General features: G+C 39.9%; 2 protein-coding genes across 2 annotated transcripts; one reads left to right on the top strand and one right to left on the bottom strand.

The window, feature by feature from the left end:
- Nucleotides 1-1,933: 1,933 nt before the first annotated feature.
- Nucleotides 1,934-6,440, bottom strand: aldob (aldolase b, fructose-bisphosphate). Its single transcript, XM_079479695.1, has 9 exons — nt 5,383-6,440; nt 4,595-4,707; nt 4,205-4,416; nt 3,988-4,042; nt 3,744-3,904; nt 2,906-2,989; nt 2,642-2,816; nt 2,359-2,558; nt 1,934-2,244 (listed from the first exon to the last, which is right to left on the bottom strand). The coding sequence occupies exons 2-9, from the start codon at nt 4,704-4,706 to the stop codon at nt 2,149-2,151; spliced, it is 1,095 nt and encodes a 364-aa protein (XP_079335821.1). The 5' UTR covers nt 4,707; nt 5,383-6,440; the 3' UTR covers nt 1,934-2,148.
- A 967-nt stretch (nt 6,441-7,407) lies between these two features.
- Nucleotides 7,408-17,385, top strand: rnf20 (ring finger protein 20, E3 ubiquitin protein ligase). The gene is made up of 22 exons (XM_079479715.1): nt 7,408-7,556; nt 8,063-8,229; nt 9,576-9,644; nt 9,731-9,829; nt 9,926-10,073; nt 10,161-10,343; nt 10,467-10,582; nt 10,654-10,800; nt 10,901-10,975; nt 11,476-11,595; nt 11,824-12,003; nt 12,547-12,682; nt 12,765-12,886; nt 12,975-13,134; nt 13,218-13,497; nt 13,578-13,695; nt 14,049-14,198; nt 14,309-14,521; nt 15,007-15,132; nt 15,896-16,036; nt 16,147-16,251; nt 16,333-17,385. The coding sequence occupies exons 2-22, from the start codon at nt 8,065-8,067 to the stop codon at nt 16,507-16,509; spliced, it is 3,030 nt and encodes a 1,009-aa protein (XP_079335841.1). The 5' UTR covers nt 7,408-7,556; nt 8,063-8,064; the 3' UTR covers nt 16,510-17,385.
- Nucleotides 17,386-17,501: the final 116 nt, after the last annotated feature.

Genomic DNA, 17,501 nt, shown 5'->3' with positions numbered 1-17,501 from the left:
GGCCGTATTGACTCCTGGAGGGACGCAGTAACATATTCTGTCAGCCGCGACAATTGTGAGTAATGTGTGCTCTTTTCTTTATTGGTGACTGTAGCAAGGTTCAAGGTTCAAAGGAAGGAAGGAAGGAAGGAGATTTAAACTTTCGACAGGGTCGGCGTGGCTCGGACTCAGAGATTTATTTATAAAACACAAAAAGTAAAAGGCACCAATGCGCTTTCACTTGACAATAACTCAGAATACTCTTCAGTGTTTCATTTTCTGGCTCACCGGCTCCGTTCCCAGCCACTCTCTCTCTCTCTCTCTCTCTCTCTCTCTCTCTCTCTCTCTCTCTCTCTCTCTCTCTCTCTCTCTCTCTCTCTCTCTCTCTCTCTCTCGACAATGTCTCAAATTCAGTTCAACACATACTACGTCAATACAACGCATCTCAACTCATCATTCCACGGACTGGTATTTTCCAATGTGTTCCTTTTTTATATTTTGATCCAATGAACAGTAAACTGAGTTCAGTTGAACAACAGAACTTAAAGTGAACTGTGAATGAACACGTGCTCCTTCAAATGTTCCATTTATTTGTGTAAATACCCTCCCGAATAAAGGGTTGCATTTTTAGCAAGTAAGCCAGTCTCTACTTCTGCAGCCAAGCACTTTAGTACTTGATTGTAGCATGTTTACTGTATCTTCCCGTCTAAGGTTTGCTGGAGTTGCACATAGGTGGCAGGCTGGATCCTGTCCACACAAAACATGCAGATTTGTTGGTGAGAGCAGCACATCATATGTAGCTCTTGTGATAAAACTTATCCTGTTTGTTTCCATACTCCACAGCTCACTCCCAGTGATTTTGCTCCATTTAATGCCTTCCCAGCTCACCAGGGTGTGGTTGATCCCAAACCAAGTCACCCTCTGCCATATTGAACTTGTCCCACGATGTCCTTATATCTAAGGGCTGCCTTTGGATCTCCTGCCGCTGTTGTTGGGTTCCATTTCATCCCTGTGGCTACTGTTGGAGCAGCATCTCTTACACAGGGATCACAGGATTCTTGGAGCTTCATAATACACGTAATATAATATTATAAATTTTTTATAATAAATCCCTGTTTGAGATTGAATTTAAATCAACGCACAGATTGGCACATGTGCACTTTATGGGTCTGTGTGTTTATGTCTTAAGTATGTATAGCACCTTGGTCCTGAGCGAAAGTGTTTTCGTTTCACTGTGTACTGCATTGTAAATTGTTGAAAGTATAATTAAGCCTTGAACTTGAATTTTTACTGTTCTGATAGTTAAAAATATTATTTTGTTAATGAGACCAGAAACAGAGCAAACAGAGCATACAAAGGGCGTCTGCATATGACATTACATTGAAACCATGCTCCTGTGTATGAGTGGAATTATGTGTTGATTTTGATTTTGTGTTATTACATGTACATTTATGCATTTGGCAGACATTGATTTATTCTATACATTTGTTTCTAAGTATATGCAATCCCCTGGGATCAAACCCTCTACCTTGCCGTTGTTAACACTCTTAACACTGAACTATATGATAGCTAAGTTATTATTGTTGAAGAATATATGTATATGATAATTACAATTGAGAATTATGGTAATGTTGCTCATGTTAAAAGTATAAAACCTACAATGATACTGACCTGTGGATGAGCTGGGGAGCCCAGACTCACATGCAGTGCTTGTTAACAAAGTCAGCGAGAGTGTAACAGTACTTCCAGCAAGCCCTCAATCTAGTTTTCTGTTTTTTGTTTGTTTGGTACATTTTGGGGGATTTTTTCATTCTCAACACCCCACGGCGATTTTGTTTTCCCAATTTAATGCCCTTGTGTTTGCTGTCCTGTGCTTAAAGTAAGTGTTTGACCAAACTTAACTTAAACTTTTATCATTTTTAACAAAACAGTATTAAACAAATTTCAACTCAAGCATTATTTATCATTTATTCAAAAATATGCATATGCATAAAAACCGATGCCAGGTCAGGGTTGTTTAAATCTAGTCATAATTATAGAAATCTTTGGTAGGAGCTGCATGTATAGATCACATCAAGGCAGTGTCATCGTGAATACATCTGGAATCTTTGCATACAAATTTTGCATGTAAATTGTCCACAGTGCTGGCATGTTGATTTGTTGTTCAGTTTAGTAGACGTAGCTTGCAGTAAAGAGAGACTGTGTCGATGCTTGGCCAGTCTGGCCGGATGGTTTGTATTCGCCTTTTGATGCCAGACCATTGGTCTGAAAGGAAACAACACTCCATTGTAAATATATACAATATTTCACCTAATATACTGTGTACTAACAACACAAAGAAAATAAATGTAAAGTTTTCAACGAAATTTGACGAGTCACCTTGGCACGTGTGACGAAGGCCTCCTGTGCAGCCTTCTTGTTTGCTGCTTGGCCCTTCCAGGCAGCAAGAGCTGAAGCCTGAAGAGCACGGCCATATGAGAATGTCAGTTTCCAGGGTTTGGGCAGAGGGGTCTGGTTAATCGCATTCAGATTCAGAGAGGCCTCTTCCTCGCTTTGGCCACCAGAAAGGAAGCATATGCCTGAGAAGCAAAAGAAGGATGTTAGCAAAAAAGAGCATTCAAATGGAGACCATCCTATAAGTTCCAGGGGAGGATTGTCTAACCTGGTACAGCAGCTGGCACAGTGCGTCCGAGAGCAGTTACTGTTGCCATGGCGACCTCCTGTGGAGTATACTTTTTGGTGCAGGAGTGTCCAGCCATAACCATGTTTGGTTTGAGGAGAGTGCCCTCCAGATACACATGGTGGTCAGAGAGTGCCTTGTATACAGCTGCCAGGACCTTGGAGGTGATATGTTAGGAGTTAACCAATGAAGGGGTTAAACTGGCTTTTCTATGCATTTTGTTGTTTTATCAAGGTGCAAACGTACCTTCTCAGTAACGTACTGGCATCTTTGCAGATCATGATCTCCGTCTGGAAGGATCTCGGGTTCTACAATTGGCACCAGACCATTCTAAAGAAAAAATATGTTTACGTTTTCTAAACTTGGTTTCTTAAAGCGATATGTTTCCATGTTTTACTCACCCTCAAGACAACCTAACTGAATTTGACTTTCTTCTTGAAGAATAGTGCAGTTGAAGTTATAATGTCACGTATCATTTTACTTCCAAGCGGTGGGAGTCGACTTTTTGAAGCTCCAAACAGTGCATCCATTGATCAAAGAACTGCTGAAGCGACTCGATGCGTTTAAGAGAAATATCTATATTAACAATGCTATTAATGTTGATGTCTAGCTTCCATTATCCCTCGAATGCGTGTGAACATGAGGCTTGTTTTTCCGGCAAGTGACGGTGACAAAAGCTCCCGCGCATAGGAGATGGGATCATACTGGACCAAAACGGAAAAATACGCTTGCGTCATTTGCCGTAAGAACAAGCCTCATGTTCACGCGCATCCAAGGGATAACGCATCAATTTGCTTCAGAAAACCTTTGCGTCGAGCAGTTCTTTCATCGGTGGATGTACTTTTGGGAGCTTCAAAAAGTCGACGCCAATTCACTACCATTCTACCTCTTGGAAGTAAAATGATATGTGGAATTATAACTCCTACTGCATTATTCTTCGAGAAGAAAGTCATATTCAGTTAGGATGCAGTTAGGGTGAGTAAAACATGGGGAAATTTTGTTTCTTGCCTGAAATATCCCTTGAAGAAAGAATAAAAAAGATACCCTATGCAAAATATGGGAATAACAAATTTTCTTCTGTTACCTGTTGGCAAATGCTGGCATATCTGGCTAGAACATTAGCATTCTCAGCAATGGCAAGGGCAGAGGGGTTGCTTTTAGAGATCTTAAGCACACAACGCCACTTGGCAAAATCACAACCATCTTTTTTGTATTGGGCACAGCGTTCAGATAAACCATCCAAACCTATGTGAAACAGATTAGGCAAAAATGTATAGATCAATGTCAGTCTGGATTACTATTATGTTGCGATGAAAATGAAAAGTTACCCTGTGTGGTTGTCTCGCCATCAGTTCCATTCAGACCCGCTGTACCTTTGTCCACCTTAAAACACAAAACCACAGTTTGACACTTCGATCTAAACTGTCAAAACTCATAAGGTTTCAACAAATGGCACTATGCAAATTCGTTTGGAAGCCATCTATGAGGAACCACAAACATAAAAGCCTGCATTCATATGGGTACATAAGCAGACAGAGGCCTCACCTTGATGCCAACTACGATGCCCTTATCCTTGATGACTTTTGGAAAAAGAACCCCGCCGTCTGATTTTTGGTACAGTGTTTCGTGGAAAAAGATGACGCCGCCCACACTTTCAGAGATGGAAGCATCTACAGAGAAGAGGAGGTCACGGAAGCTACGGCGGTTCTCTTCAGTGTTCTCCACATGAATCTTCTGAAGACGGTTTGCCATTGTCCCTAGAATGTGAAAGAAAGATATAAATGACCTATGAAAACCCTTCTTGATTTGACATCTACAAAATCAGACCTTTCAAGTCAAGATAACCAAGTATCTGAAAACTTGAATCGGCCGCTTTATATGATATTGTGCGAGACGTCTCATCCCGTGTCTCGCTAAAGAACCACGTGGTTTTACCTGTGGATTCATCTGCAGCAAGGATGCCTTTTCCAGGAGCTACAATGCGCTGGGCAATTGTGGCAAGCTCCTTCTTCTGATCCGGAGAGAGAGATGGAAACTGGTAGGTCATGCTGAAAAAAAGGCATAAATGTGCATGTTGCAAACAACAAAATATGCTATTGACAGAATTTGTGTGTGTCACGCCTCACTCTATTTGTAAATATTTGGCCTACGTGCTGAACTTTAGTCCAAATGCAGAGAAAGTTCGTTTTTGCTACTCCCACTGAACAAACAAGTTCAGGGTTCGCTGTCATTTAGCAAACTTGAAGAACTTCCTCCACTCTTCCAGCGAGTGTCTGCGACGCGTCTTGCGCTGCTGCGTACGCTATTAATGCACATCTGTACATTTATTTGCGATACTAAAATCTAGCGTTAGCAGTAAACAAAAGCTTTGTGCGTAAATCAATTGTTAAATGCATGAAACATTTAGCATGCAATAAATCAATAATGTTACCCAACCATTGCACAACCAAGATAGCGCTAAAATCGACGGATAATCCACGACCGTGGTGCGATAAAAGAGAACATGAAATTCATGATAATGGATATTATCTTGACAATTAAATTATCCATGCGTGCATAACACACATTATTGCACATTGTTTCTAAAATGTTATATACGAATTGCTCTTTCAACAGGAATGTACTAAAAGTTTATCGCGTCTTTAACCTGAGATTATAAATAACAATGCAAGACATTAACTAATTGTAACAAAAGAGTTTAGAAGTTGAACAGCCATTCTTACTTCAATGTTCTCGATGGTAGTGCAGTGAAGAAAATAGAGCTGAAAGGCTTGTTCCCACTTAGGCAGTAATGTGGGACGGAATGAAAGGAACAAAGTGGTATTTATTTGAGAGGCTGGACGAAAGTGATGCGCAACAGGCGTGCTCAGCCTTCAGTAACGCCATTGGCTTTCATGTGAAATGGGTGTGCGAGAACATCTGCCTATGTGGACTTCGGAATGGGGTTTAAAGCTCCAAAGGTTTCAGTTGGACAGCCGTGAGATGCAAGACCTGCAAGTTTTTAAAATGGTCTTACAACATGGAGCGTTCTTAGTCAATCCATACACGAAAAGCCCATGGCTGAAACATGAAATCTGAGATAAAAAAGCTTTTTTGCTTTATAGTTTTTGTCAGTTTCTGCATTGCTCTAATGGAAGTGTCACATACTTGTATAAACTATTACGTTCACTAATGCAAATAAGAAAAAACTCACATCTCTTACGCAGATATGTATCTTATCGCATATTCAAACTGGTTGTTGATAGGTTATTTGATTTAGAGGGCCAGGGAGGACACAGTATCATAAAAGGTCACCTGTTGCTGTATTATTAGGTTGTGTGATAAGTTGGCACAAAGTGTTCTATTAACTGTGTTGGGATGTATTAACACAATCATTTGTGTCATTAAAGTTCAAAGGAACTGCATTGGTTGAAATAAAGCATTCCTTTGACGCTTTTATGCAATATACCATACACGCGACACAATATGAAATATATTAAAATATTAAATATTTCAAAGGTGTGTTTTGTTACCTGCATGGCGATAGCTAGAGTTTTTCATTCTAGAGTTATTTATCTTAAAACTAAAACTTTCGTCTGTGCGTGCGTGCTTTAAAGATTCCAATCACAAACGCTGTATTGACTCTGGAGAATTACATCAAGAGAGGTTAACGAAATCTATTTATTGTGAACAGACAAAACCAGGCCTGATGAAATCCTTTGATTGATAAACAGACTGCATGATGATGCAAAGAGCAAAAGACGTGCACTGACACACAGACCCTTCACAGCAACAGAAAAAGGGCGATTTCACAACATAAACTCTGTATTCAAGGGCAATGGTCTCAAAGGTACGGGCAGGGACAGAGTCCAAAGCTTGTGCACTGAATCACAGGAAACGGTAATAAAGACCCAATTCAAACCAGATATAGAGTTTTGTACGCTAAATGTCAATTTGTGTCCGTGTTTCCCGAAACAGTATAACACAGAGTGATGAATTTAGTTTGTTACTTTTGCTAAAATTAATCACAACTGTTATTATAAGTTTCAATAACCCATCAATTAAAGAACATTTAAGTAAAACGTATTGTAAAGGAGAACTGTAAAATATATTTATTATGTTTGTAAATGTTGTAAAGGTCTGCATTATAAGGCAGGGTCACCACCACCACATTTCAGCACTGCTGCTGTGGTTGCATATGGCCGAGAGCAGACAGCCTACTAGCGCCTTATTTGAATCCTTGAAAGTTTTTTCTTTATATAACATTTTCATGTAAAAACAGGGATTATCACCGTTAGACACATTAACAGATACATTCAAACAGCAGAACACAAAATAAATCTAATCAATAGAAGTAAATCTAAATAAAAAAAAATCATATAATATAATACAACCTTCAAATTTGTTTAAATGCCACAGAACATGGAGCAATTTCAACAAATCTACATTTGTATGAATAAAAGCTACAATATAAAATGTTATTAATCATCCTTGATGTTTTCACTTTTCAGAAAACATACAAAGACAATAAACACTCAACAGAAACATAAATGGGAGATAAACACAATAATAGACTAATCAAATCGGACTAAATTATTGTATACACAGGATACGTTATATAAACAATATAAACCATTACATTCTATCCATTAAACCAGTATGATACATGTTTCCTCGTATTCTATATGATGTTTTACAATATTCTTTGAGTTTATTATGTACAGTGTGACTCCTCTGCACTATTTGGATGGCATGAAGCGTTTGGTCCCCCCGGCCTGTGGTGGCGCTGCAGTCATGAGCGCGTGTTTCAGTGGAGCAGAAGCAGAGCGTTGTGTTTCCGGGATCTCGCTCGGCCGGTGGATGAAGATCAATAGGCACATCCACAAATTCATCTTAGAAACGTAAATATCAAAACTCGGTAAGAAGTTAACACAATAGCATGAAATAGTAGTTTATCATTGCACTTTTGTATTACAGTAGTTTACCCGCACTTACATTCCTCCCGTAGATGACCGGTTTTAACTATGAATTTCACCGGCTAATTTTGCGCTAAACATATAACATTAAATCCATAACGTATAACAAGATGAGATGAGTGTATGTTAAATTGTCCACTTACCAAAAATAGAACAAAACAACAGTCGTACCACCGTGGTTTTATTTGAAATATGGAGGATCCAAATACCATTAAATTGCATTGTGCATGAATCTAGAAAGTATTCATTTAAATTAATTAAAAATGGCTTAAACATTTCTCTATGTTAAAGACAGTTAACTTAGATTAATATTTCTTCCTCGGCTTTTACTAATTCAATTCATTGATCATGGACTGGAGAAGCTCTGTTTGTGTTGTTTCACTGTATAATCTTGTGTAACTGTGCTTGAACTTTATTTACTGGAACAGTGTCTGTCTTTCTTTCGCAGAGATGTCGGGCCAGAAGCGCTCTTGTGACCCCAGTGGCTCCGTTGCCCTCGGTGCTCCTCCAGAGAAGAAGAAGGGTGCTGAGGATGGAGAGGGTATGAGCACTGGATCAGGAGGAAGCACCACTGCTGTAGAAACCGTCATTAAACTGGGTGGAGGTTCCAACTTGGTGAGACTTTTACTGTCCACTAATGAATATAGATATATAGAAATATAGTGCTTCGGAGGTTGACGTAACGCAATCCGAACTATGTGGCATTGACAGTGGTCAAACAATCATTTAAAACCAGACTGTTTAGACTTTACAAATCATACTATTTTAACATGCCGGACAGCTGCTGTGCGCCAGGATGCTAGAACGGTCAGGGGAAAGCATAGGGCAGATCATTTAATCATATTTCTAAGGATCCAGAATCCCCGATAGACTGTTAAATGGTTAACTGCAATATAGCGTGCTAACCAACACATGTCACCGCTAACGTGATCTCTTCCTCTCTGTCGTTATGCGTCCAAATCCGAAACAAGACACATGAGAGCAGCACTCACCTAGTCCAGCTGTGCAATCGCAGTGGGCTCCGAAACACAACCCCACCACCACCAATGGCTTGAATGGAGGGTCATATTGTTTTTTGGGAATGTTTGACCCGCAAGATCAGTGTTATATCTATGCTAGCTACAAACAAGGACAGCTTGGGTCGATTACGTTTACGTAACAACACAGTTGACCTACCCTTCCACAGTTGACTTACCCTTCCAATGACGACAAAGCAGGTTAAAGCTGGCAGATTCCAAAGTTGAATATCCTTTACAAAATTCACATCACGTTTACAACTCCAAGCTTTTAAAGAGTCTCCGGAGTAGGACGATGAAGTTTGATGAGGCAGTTGTAGATATTAGAATCCTGCAGGTCAGTTAAGCAATCCGTTTCTTTATCGATACACTTCAAAAGCACCCCAGGGGCATTTTAGGGATCTGTTAGGTTTAATCTAAGTTTTACTATGCACAGTTCTATTCGGATTAAAGTGGGCAGTGAACTCTGTTGCCTTGAAACTCTTGCTGGCGCCATTCATTTCAGATCAGCTCCCGGCTGTTCTTGCCTGCCAGCATGGCGTTGTAAACAGAAAAAGTCACTTGACTGCTGGAGCTCTTTATGTAATATGGAGAATGTGAAGCTGACTATGTTGCATGATGCAGTGGAGCCGCCATCTTGGGTGGATCATACTGCTCTGCTTTAATTCTTTTGTATGTACTGTTACTTGTTTTGTATGATCAAAAGTGAAAGAACCAGGGGCTTTTCCTGAATGCAGTTTTAAACACAGCAAAACCATAGTTATATTTCCTTATCAAACAAGAAAAACAAAACACTGCATTGAACACACAAGCAGCCATCCTCCCAAGATGGCGCAACATTCAATGTGGCGTGACGTCGATTAACAAGCTCCATATATTGCTGTTATTTTGTGATGTGATGTTATTCCCCTGCCAATCCAATTGCACTGTATTTCATTCTTTCAGGAGGAACAGGATATCAAAGCTCTGCAGATAAAAAACAGAAAGTTGGGTGATGCCCTAGACCAAAGACAGGTACATACTGAGATCTCAAATACGTATAGCACAAACACTCATACACTTAAACATGCACTTAAACCCTTTATGTTGTGTTGATGAAGGTGATAGAAGATGAACTAAGAGAGAGAGTCGAGAGGTTGGAGACACGTCAGGCAACAGATGATGCCAGTTTGTTGATTCTTAACAGATACTGGAACCAGGTAATTATTCAGTTGACGTTGTTAATTTAAAATAAAGTTGTTTCAAATGCATAAATAAAAGTCATCCCAATCTGTGTGGTTCTCTTACCTTGCTAGTTTGACGACAATGTGAAGTTAATTGCACGTCGCTATGACCAATCAGGCAGCGAGCCTGTGGAAAGCCAACCTCCTGAAGGGCGGAGTTTAAAACCAGGCACACCAGAACCAGATGGAGACTCAAATCAGGAGAGAGCAAAAGACAGAGGTGGGATACAGAACTGAACAGCATAGCCAGGCATATTCACCACTGGTACGAAAATTGATATGAAATAAACTTATTTCTTTTGTGCAGGTCAGGGAGAGGGTGCGGGTTCATTTCTGGCCACACTGGCCAGCAGCAGCAGTGAAGAGATAGAGGCGGCGCTACAGGAGCGGGTGGAGTCCAGCTGCAAGCAGGCAAACCGTGTGGTTGAAATCTATGAGAACCTGAAGAACACAGTAGATCAGCTGAAGAAGAACCTGGAGTCTGGCGCAGGTGAGAGACTCTGAACACCAACAAATACATCACAACACTCTCCTGCATACACTGATACTGTCTGATACTATCTGCCTTCAGATCATTCAGTACAAATGATTTTATTGTGTGATTTTTCGTCAGGTGGCAGTCTCTGGGATGTCGCTGTCCAGCTCAACACCCTTCTGGCTAGTGAGAATGAACGTCTCCATCAGCTGACAGATGGTCTCCAGCAGAAGCATAGTCACATGACCAGCGAGGTTGTTGTTTGATTCCTTGAATGTTTATCTGTTTGTCATAATGAGTGCTCACAGTGTGTATCTGTGTTTAGTCCCGTTCGTTGGGCCGTGCGGCAAACCGCGCAGATAACAGAATCAGTGAGCTGCAGGCTCTTATAGAGGAGCTCCAGTGGGACATGGAGAAGATCAGACGAAGAGAAAATCGCCTCAACACGCACCTTGCAGAGGTGCTGGAGAGGGTAAGTGTCAACGTGAAAATGGATACAACATTATATTTTTTGTTGTTATGGAATTTGGCTGATGGTTTTATTTGTTTATGTGCTCTTTCATCATAACCAGGTGAACAGTACAGGCTACAAAGTGTGTGGGGAAGCAAGCAGTGTTTGTGGAACTATCACTATCAACAAAAGGAAGGTAAAAAATCTTACATAAATGTTTGCATCAGCGGTAGAAATGTTTACAGAGTAAGCAAGGCTAAATATTTGTAGAAAATTCTGTGATATCTGTCCTAAACATTTATCTTTACTTTTTTCGCAAGGGGATACAATAAACAACATCTGTTAACATTTGAAGAGTTTATTTACTCAATCACATTCAAAAATCATGTTATTTTCATTTGTGCATTCCTATTAATATCAATCAAACTACAGTTGGTTTGTTTTGATTAAGCCATAATCACTTTTGAAAAAATTTAAACCCAAGCTTCATTTGTCACTTCTATCTTCTCCACCTTAGAAATATATATATATATATATATTTTTTTTTCATAATATATTCATAAATCAGAGAGAGCAAGTTTTACAAGTGACATGAAATAATTAACTAAGTGTTTGATGTTGTTAATAGTGTTTAGCAGGTGTATGACATAATGTTGTTCTTAACATCGATGCATAAACAATATTTTTCTTCGTCAGTTTGAGGAGATGAACACTGAGCTGGAGGAGAACAGGGAGCTTGCTGAGAATCGGCTTGGTGAACTCCAGAAACTCCAACAAGACCTGCAGACGGTTTACCAGGAGAACAATAACATGAAGGTAAAATGCATTAATTTGTTAGATCTACATCAAGACCTTGCAAGATATTTTTATCAAGCAATGGCAAGATCAAATCTGACATTCAACTTGGAAAGTTAGAGCTCCACGCAGCTTATGTTTTTAAATTAACAAATGCTGAAATACATTAACCTTACAGTATTGTTTTATGAATTAGGCTTGTAGATTCTTTGCAGACAGATTGATGGTTTCATGTCGTGTGTCTGTCAGGTGGAGTTGTTGTCCAGGGCTGAGGAGGTGGCCAGAGAGAGCGCAGAGTATCGCTGTCTTCAGTCTCAGTTCTCAGTGCTCTATAATGAGTCTCTAGTGCTGAAATCTCAGCTGGACGAGACCAAAGCACGACTTAATACCACCAGGACCGCCCGTCTGCGGCAGCTGGACCACATGGAGGTACTGACCCTCACATCCATATATGCTTATGGTTATATACCTAAAAGAACAGTACTGCTGGTAAATGCTATTGACTTTAACGCTTTTGGAAAGCACATTAATATCCTGCTAACCAACCAGTTTGAAGTCCTGAAGACCCAACACACTTTTTAAAAATGACAAATATATTCAGATTGTACTGTGCAAACACTGTTCTTTATGTATACAGTTAAAGGGTCAGTTCAACCAAAAATAGTAATTCTAATATCATTTCCCCTGTCATCTCACCGTCAAGTTGTTCCAAATCTATATAAATGTTTTTGTTCTGATGAACACAGCGAAAGATATTTGGAAGAATGATTGTAATTAAACAGTTCTTGCCCACCATTGACTTGCATATTAGGAAAAATGACAGTGGTAGTCAAAAGTGCCCACAGAACGGTTTGCTTTCCTACATGCTTCAAAATATTTTCCTTTATTTTCAACAGAACATAGAAATGTATAGCAAATTTCTCTTACTGTTTTAGTCAATGGGTTTCATGAATAGTCTCTAATGCGTTTCAGAATGATGAGGTATCACTGCAGCGTAAGGTCCGTACTGAAGTGATTCAGCTGGAGGACACGTTGGCACAGGTGCGCAAGGAGTACGAGATGCTAAGGATCGAGTTTGAGCAGACGCTAGCTGCTAATGAACAAGCAGGTAACCTCCCTCCATTTCTAATGATGTTTTTTTTGCTCGGGTCAGTATTTGAATGATTCAACTTCTTCGTCTCTCGTCCTAGGTCCTATAAACCGTGAGATGCGACACCTGATCAGTACCCTGCAGACTCATAACCAGCAGATGAAGGGAGAGGTGGTTAAATATAAGCTCCGACTGAGAGAGACTCAGCAGGAGCTCAACCAGGTGAGAGGACAAACTTCACCGTGAAAAAGTAAGATGATGTTTTGGCTAAAGGTGAGCACTCGCTGAAGTTTCCGTCGGTCTCTTGTAGCTCCGTGCTGCCAGAGGCAATGCTGCAATGCTGCAGTCGCAGTCAAGCACAGAGGTGGATGTAAAGGAAGAGACCACCTCCCCAAGTACACCAGCTCCGACGAGTGATGTCACACTGAAGACGGAGACAGATAGCGGCTCAGCCACACCCAGTACTACTGGTACAGATCTTTACATTATTCATGATAACTTATTCCTTCAGTGTTGGTTCCTACTTGATGAATTTCAATCTTTTTCTCATCAGGTGTCACAGTTAAGACTGAACCAGGTACAGAAACGGAGGCCGTGGTGAAGGAGGAGGAAAAAGAGGAAAAAAAAGAAAAGGAGAAAGAGAAGGAAAAAGAACAGAGGGAAAAAGAGAGGGTGACACGGGGTGCTCCAGGAGGCGGAGCTGTGAAAGAAGAGAGAGAGAAAGCCGGCAGCAGCAGCCAATCTGAAGACCTAGTGGCTGAACGGTGCGCTGTGATTGGAGGACCCAAACGCAAGGAGATAGAGCAGTTGAAAATAATGAGGGCAGAGCTAAAGTAAGTTCTACACAATGTGATATAATGATTGCATTATTGACCAGGGTGAAGTAGATTGTAATGATACAGTGATGATGCAGGAAAGCTCAAGAATCTCAGAGAGAGATGAAGCTGTTGCTGGACATGTATCGCTCTGCTCCAAAAGAGCAACGAGACAAAGTACAGCTGATGGCAGCGGAGAAGAAGACGAAGTCAGAGGTGCGTAGATGTGATCAGATGCATGATTTCTCAATATGTTAAGCATATATATATATATATATATATATATATATATATATGAATGTGGCATCTATGTATACATGTCTATGGTGATATCAGGGTGCTGCAGTGTGGCTATAGTCCTATAATAGTAAAAATCTATGAGAAACAGTCACCTGTTATGGAACACAAAATTTAACATTCAGATAAATCGATACCTAAAAACTAGGTTTTTAGTGTAGTTACTAAATAATCACTTTCAAGACTTCGTCTTTGTTCATATAATTATTCATAATAATTAACAACAGAAGCAAGTTCATGTACGTGTGTATTTTGTTGATGTGTGTTTGCAGGCAGAGGAGCTCCGCCAGAGGGTTCGAGAGCTGGAGGAGCGGGAGAGGAGAGAGGGAAAGAAGATGGCCGATGAAGAGGCTCTGAGAAAGATCCGTTCGGTGGAGGAGCAGATCGATATTCTCAATAAGAAACTCTCTCTCGCTAAACAGGTGTGGCTCTGATTGTAAATTGTACCAACACTGAATCTGTTTGTGCTGTCAGGCTCCCTGTAAAGAATGTCACACATCAGATGAAAACTCTGAATCTCTCTTTTCCTCAGGAGGAGGACGCGCTGCTGAGTGAGATGGATGTTACCGGCCAGGCCTTTGAGGACATGCAAGAGCAGAACATTCGTCTGATGCAGCAGCTCCGAGAGAAGGACGATGCCAACTTCAAACTCATGAGTGAGCGCATCAAATCCAACCAGATCCACAAACTCCTCAAGGAGGAGAAGGAGGAGCTGGCCGACCAGTTGCTTACACTAAAAACGCAGGTTAGTTGGTTAGACCCTTTTATGATGCTTATTTTTTAAGATCAAATGTTTTGTCAATTTTATGGTTTGTCTTAAAGTGACTGTTGACTAAAAAATGAAAACTTTGTCTTCATTTACTCATCTCCTGTAATTTTTCTTTCGCACAACACAAAAGGACCTATTTTGAAGAAACTTGTTAACCGAACTGTGTCGGCCACCATTAACTTCTATTGTATGGACACCATTTCAAGTGAAATTCAAGCGCTGGTTTACAACATTCTTCAAAATATATTTTTAGTTTTCTTGCGGAAGACAGTCATACAGGTTTGAAATGACAAGAGGGCGGGTAAATTATGACAGAATTTATATTTTTGGGTGAACCATCACTTTAAGGCAAACATATGTACGCTATCGCTATTTTGTCAGATTATAATTTTCAGGTTTCCTGATTGTTTAATTGTGGAAGGCTTTGCACTGTTCACTCTGTAGGTCTCTCTTTTGTTTAGGTTGATGCTCAGCTCCAAGTTGTGAGAAAGTTGGAGGAGAAAGAGCGCCTCCTGCAGGGCACCATCAGCGCTGCAGAGAGGGAGCTTGCTCTGCGTACACAGGCATTAGAGATGAACAAACGCAAGGTACACTAATATTTACAAACGGTTACATGTTACAAATTACACATGCAGTTTTACCAAGCTTACTTACAATGGAAAATAAACTCTAATTTACATACGCTAGCATCCTAACCAGGCCTGTCATTAAACGCATCCAGAATAAAAGTTTGTTTTCATAATATATGTCTGTTTATTCTGCATATTCATTTTGTATTCATAAACAAAAAAACTCTCACATGCGCATATATATATATATATATATATATATATTAGATACCAATAATTTAAATTCTGTGTATACGTTAAGTCATTTTTATACTTTATATTTTTCTGAAATATATACATGTGTTTATAAATACAAAATGAATATGCACAATCCACAGTACACAGACACATAATATGTATTATTTTACGATACGGTGATTAATCGTTAGATTGCCCTAATCCTAACATTAACATTATTTTACATTTATCCAGAGCAACTTGCAGTGCATTTAATCTATACATTTGGTCAGTGTGTTTCTCGAGGATCGAACTCATGACCTTTGTGTTGCCAATGCAGTGACAATTGAGCTACATTACACATTAGCAAAACATTACATATCACTGCAGTCCTTGTTTTTTTTCCATATTTTGTGTTTTTTATTTCTCGCCATAAATCATTATTATTAGACACCCTTTATGTTTTGCAAATATCTAACCAATGAAAAGTATTAAAAAGACGACATACTCCTAATATGAGAATTCAAAGGGCGCTGAAAGTTCTTTTGATTTCTTCCTGTTTTAGGCACAGGATTCATTGTCGCTCTCCGAGGATGTGCGAGCTCAGTTGGAAGTGGTGCAGCAGAGGTTGGTTGCTGTCCGAGAGGAGGTGATCGAAAACAGCATCTCCCGCGAGAAAGAATCCTTCAATGCCCGGCGGGCACAGGTGTGTGCACACTGAGGACACTATCGACAAAGATTTAACAGGCTTGAATCTGTCACGCTAAGATCTGTAAACAGAAATTGGTATATGTGATTTATTTTTTGTCTAATTAGGAGGATATATCCAAGCAGCGCAGGAAAATAGAGAAGGCCAAGAAACCCGCAGAGAACATTCGCAATGGAGACGAGATCCTGAATGAGGAAATAAACGAATACAAGGTCATTGATGTTGTCTATTTGTATGGGTCACCAGCTGTTTATTACCGTGAAAATAGCTTCACGTGTCTTTTTCTGTTACAGGCCCGGTTGACGTGTCCGTGCTGCAATTCACGCGTAAAGGACGCTGTTTTGACCAAGTGCTTCCACGTTTTTTGCTTCGAGTGTGTGAAAACGCGGTATGACACCCGCCAGAGAAAATGCCCGAAATGCAATGCTGCTTTTGGTGCCAACGACTTCCATCGCATCTACATTGGATAAACTCATGATTCACTTTAGCCGAATCTGATTGGTTCAGTTCGGCGTTGTTCTGTGGGCAGAATCAGCTCAGTTAAACATTCCGTTTCATTTGCTCTACAGAAAGTCAAACTAATTGTTCATGTGGTAGATATTCAAGCGCTGGTTTAACTGAACTAACCCGGTTACATTCCACAGGCTTTTTTAGCCAACAACATAGAAGATATTTTTTAAACTGCCTGACCACATCTGCCATTCCACCTCTACCGTGCATTTTCTACCCACAATCAAACTGAGCCAATGAGAATACATCTATATAAGTGAGAGAAGTAGGTGCCTAGTAAACTGGGAAATAGTTTATTGGGATTCAGTTTGCATACGGACCGCTGGTTTTGTAATTTAGGGATGTTTACTTTTACATTTTTTGACTGTTTACTTGTGATGGTTGTGGAACTGCTTCATTTATTAAATGTAGAAACTAAATGTGATTTCCTTGTGGTGCTTTATTGCAATTAACACTAAAAATTCATTTATCTGGGGTTTTGTTTTCTTGTTTTTACGGATGTTCGGTACACTTATCACAGGAATATTACTCCTGGGGTGCTTAGGGTATAGTTATAAAACAAATACACATTACAAAGTTGTAGGAATATTTATTCAATTGGGTGGTACCCAGCAAAAAGGGGACGTCCCCTTAACGTTTAAAGAACCCTACACGGAGACGTTCGCAGTGACCATTCTGGGGACCCTTTTTTGTTAGATGGGTATATATATGCCAAATAAAAATACTTTGTTTGCAGGTTACATCTGAGTTTTCTTAACAAATGCTAAATGCACCCAAGCAATGTTCTTTGTGTGTGTAGCTATTCAGGAACATTAAACGAAAAGTCTTTTTATCGCGATGCATCGCGTTTTCATTGATCTTGCAACCAAATTAGCATGTTATTTTATAACAGCAATGTTATATATTTGTACGTTTTATGCCCTTGTGTCCTAACGCTTAACGTAAAGAAACA

Source organism: Barbatula barbatula, assembly GCF_947034865.1.
Source record: "Barbatula barbatula genome assembly, chromosome: 18".
Taxonomy (NCBI): domain Eukaryota; kingdom Metazoa; phylum Chordata; class Actinopteri; order Cypriniformes; family Nemacheilidae; genus Barbatula; species Barbatula barbatula.
This window is presented reverse-complemented; position numbering and strand designations above follow the sequence as displayed.

Coding starts and splice junctions, on each gene's coding strand:
- aldob (XM_079479695.1), bottom strand. CDS start 4,706: ATGACCTACCAGTTTCCATCTCTCTCTCCGGATCAGAAGAAGGAGCTT. Junction 3,905..3,987: donor TGGCGAGACAACCACACAGG/GTAACTTTTCAT, acceptor TGTTTCACATAG/GTTTGGATGGTTTATCTGAA. Junction 2,990..3,743: donor ATGCCAGCATTTGCCAACAG/GTAACAGAAGAA, acceptor TTTTTTCTTTAG/AATGGTCTGGTGCCAATTGT.
- rnf20 (XM_079479715.1), top strand. CDS start 8,065: ATGTCGGGCCAGAAGCGCTCTTGTGACCCCAGTGGCTCCGTTGCCCTC. Junction 9,830..9,925: donor TTAACAGATACTGGAACCAG/GTAATTATTCAG, acceptor TTACCTTGCTAG/TTTGACGACAATGTGAAGTT. Junction 12,004..12,546: donor GGCAGCTGGACCACATGGAG/GTACTGACCCTC, acceptor AATGCGTTTCAG/AATGATGAGGTATCACTGCA.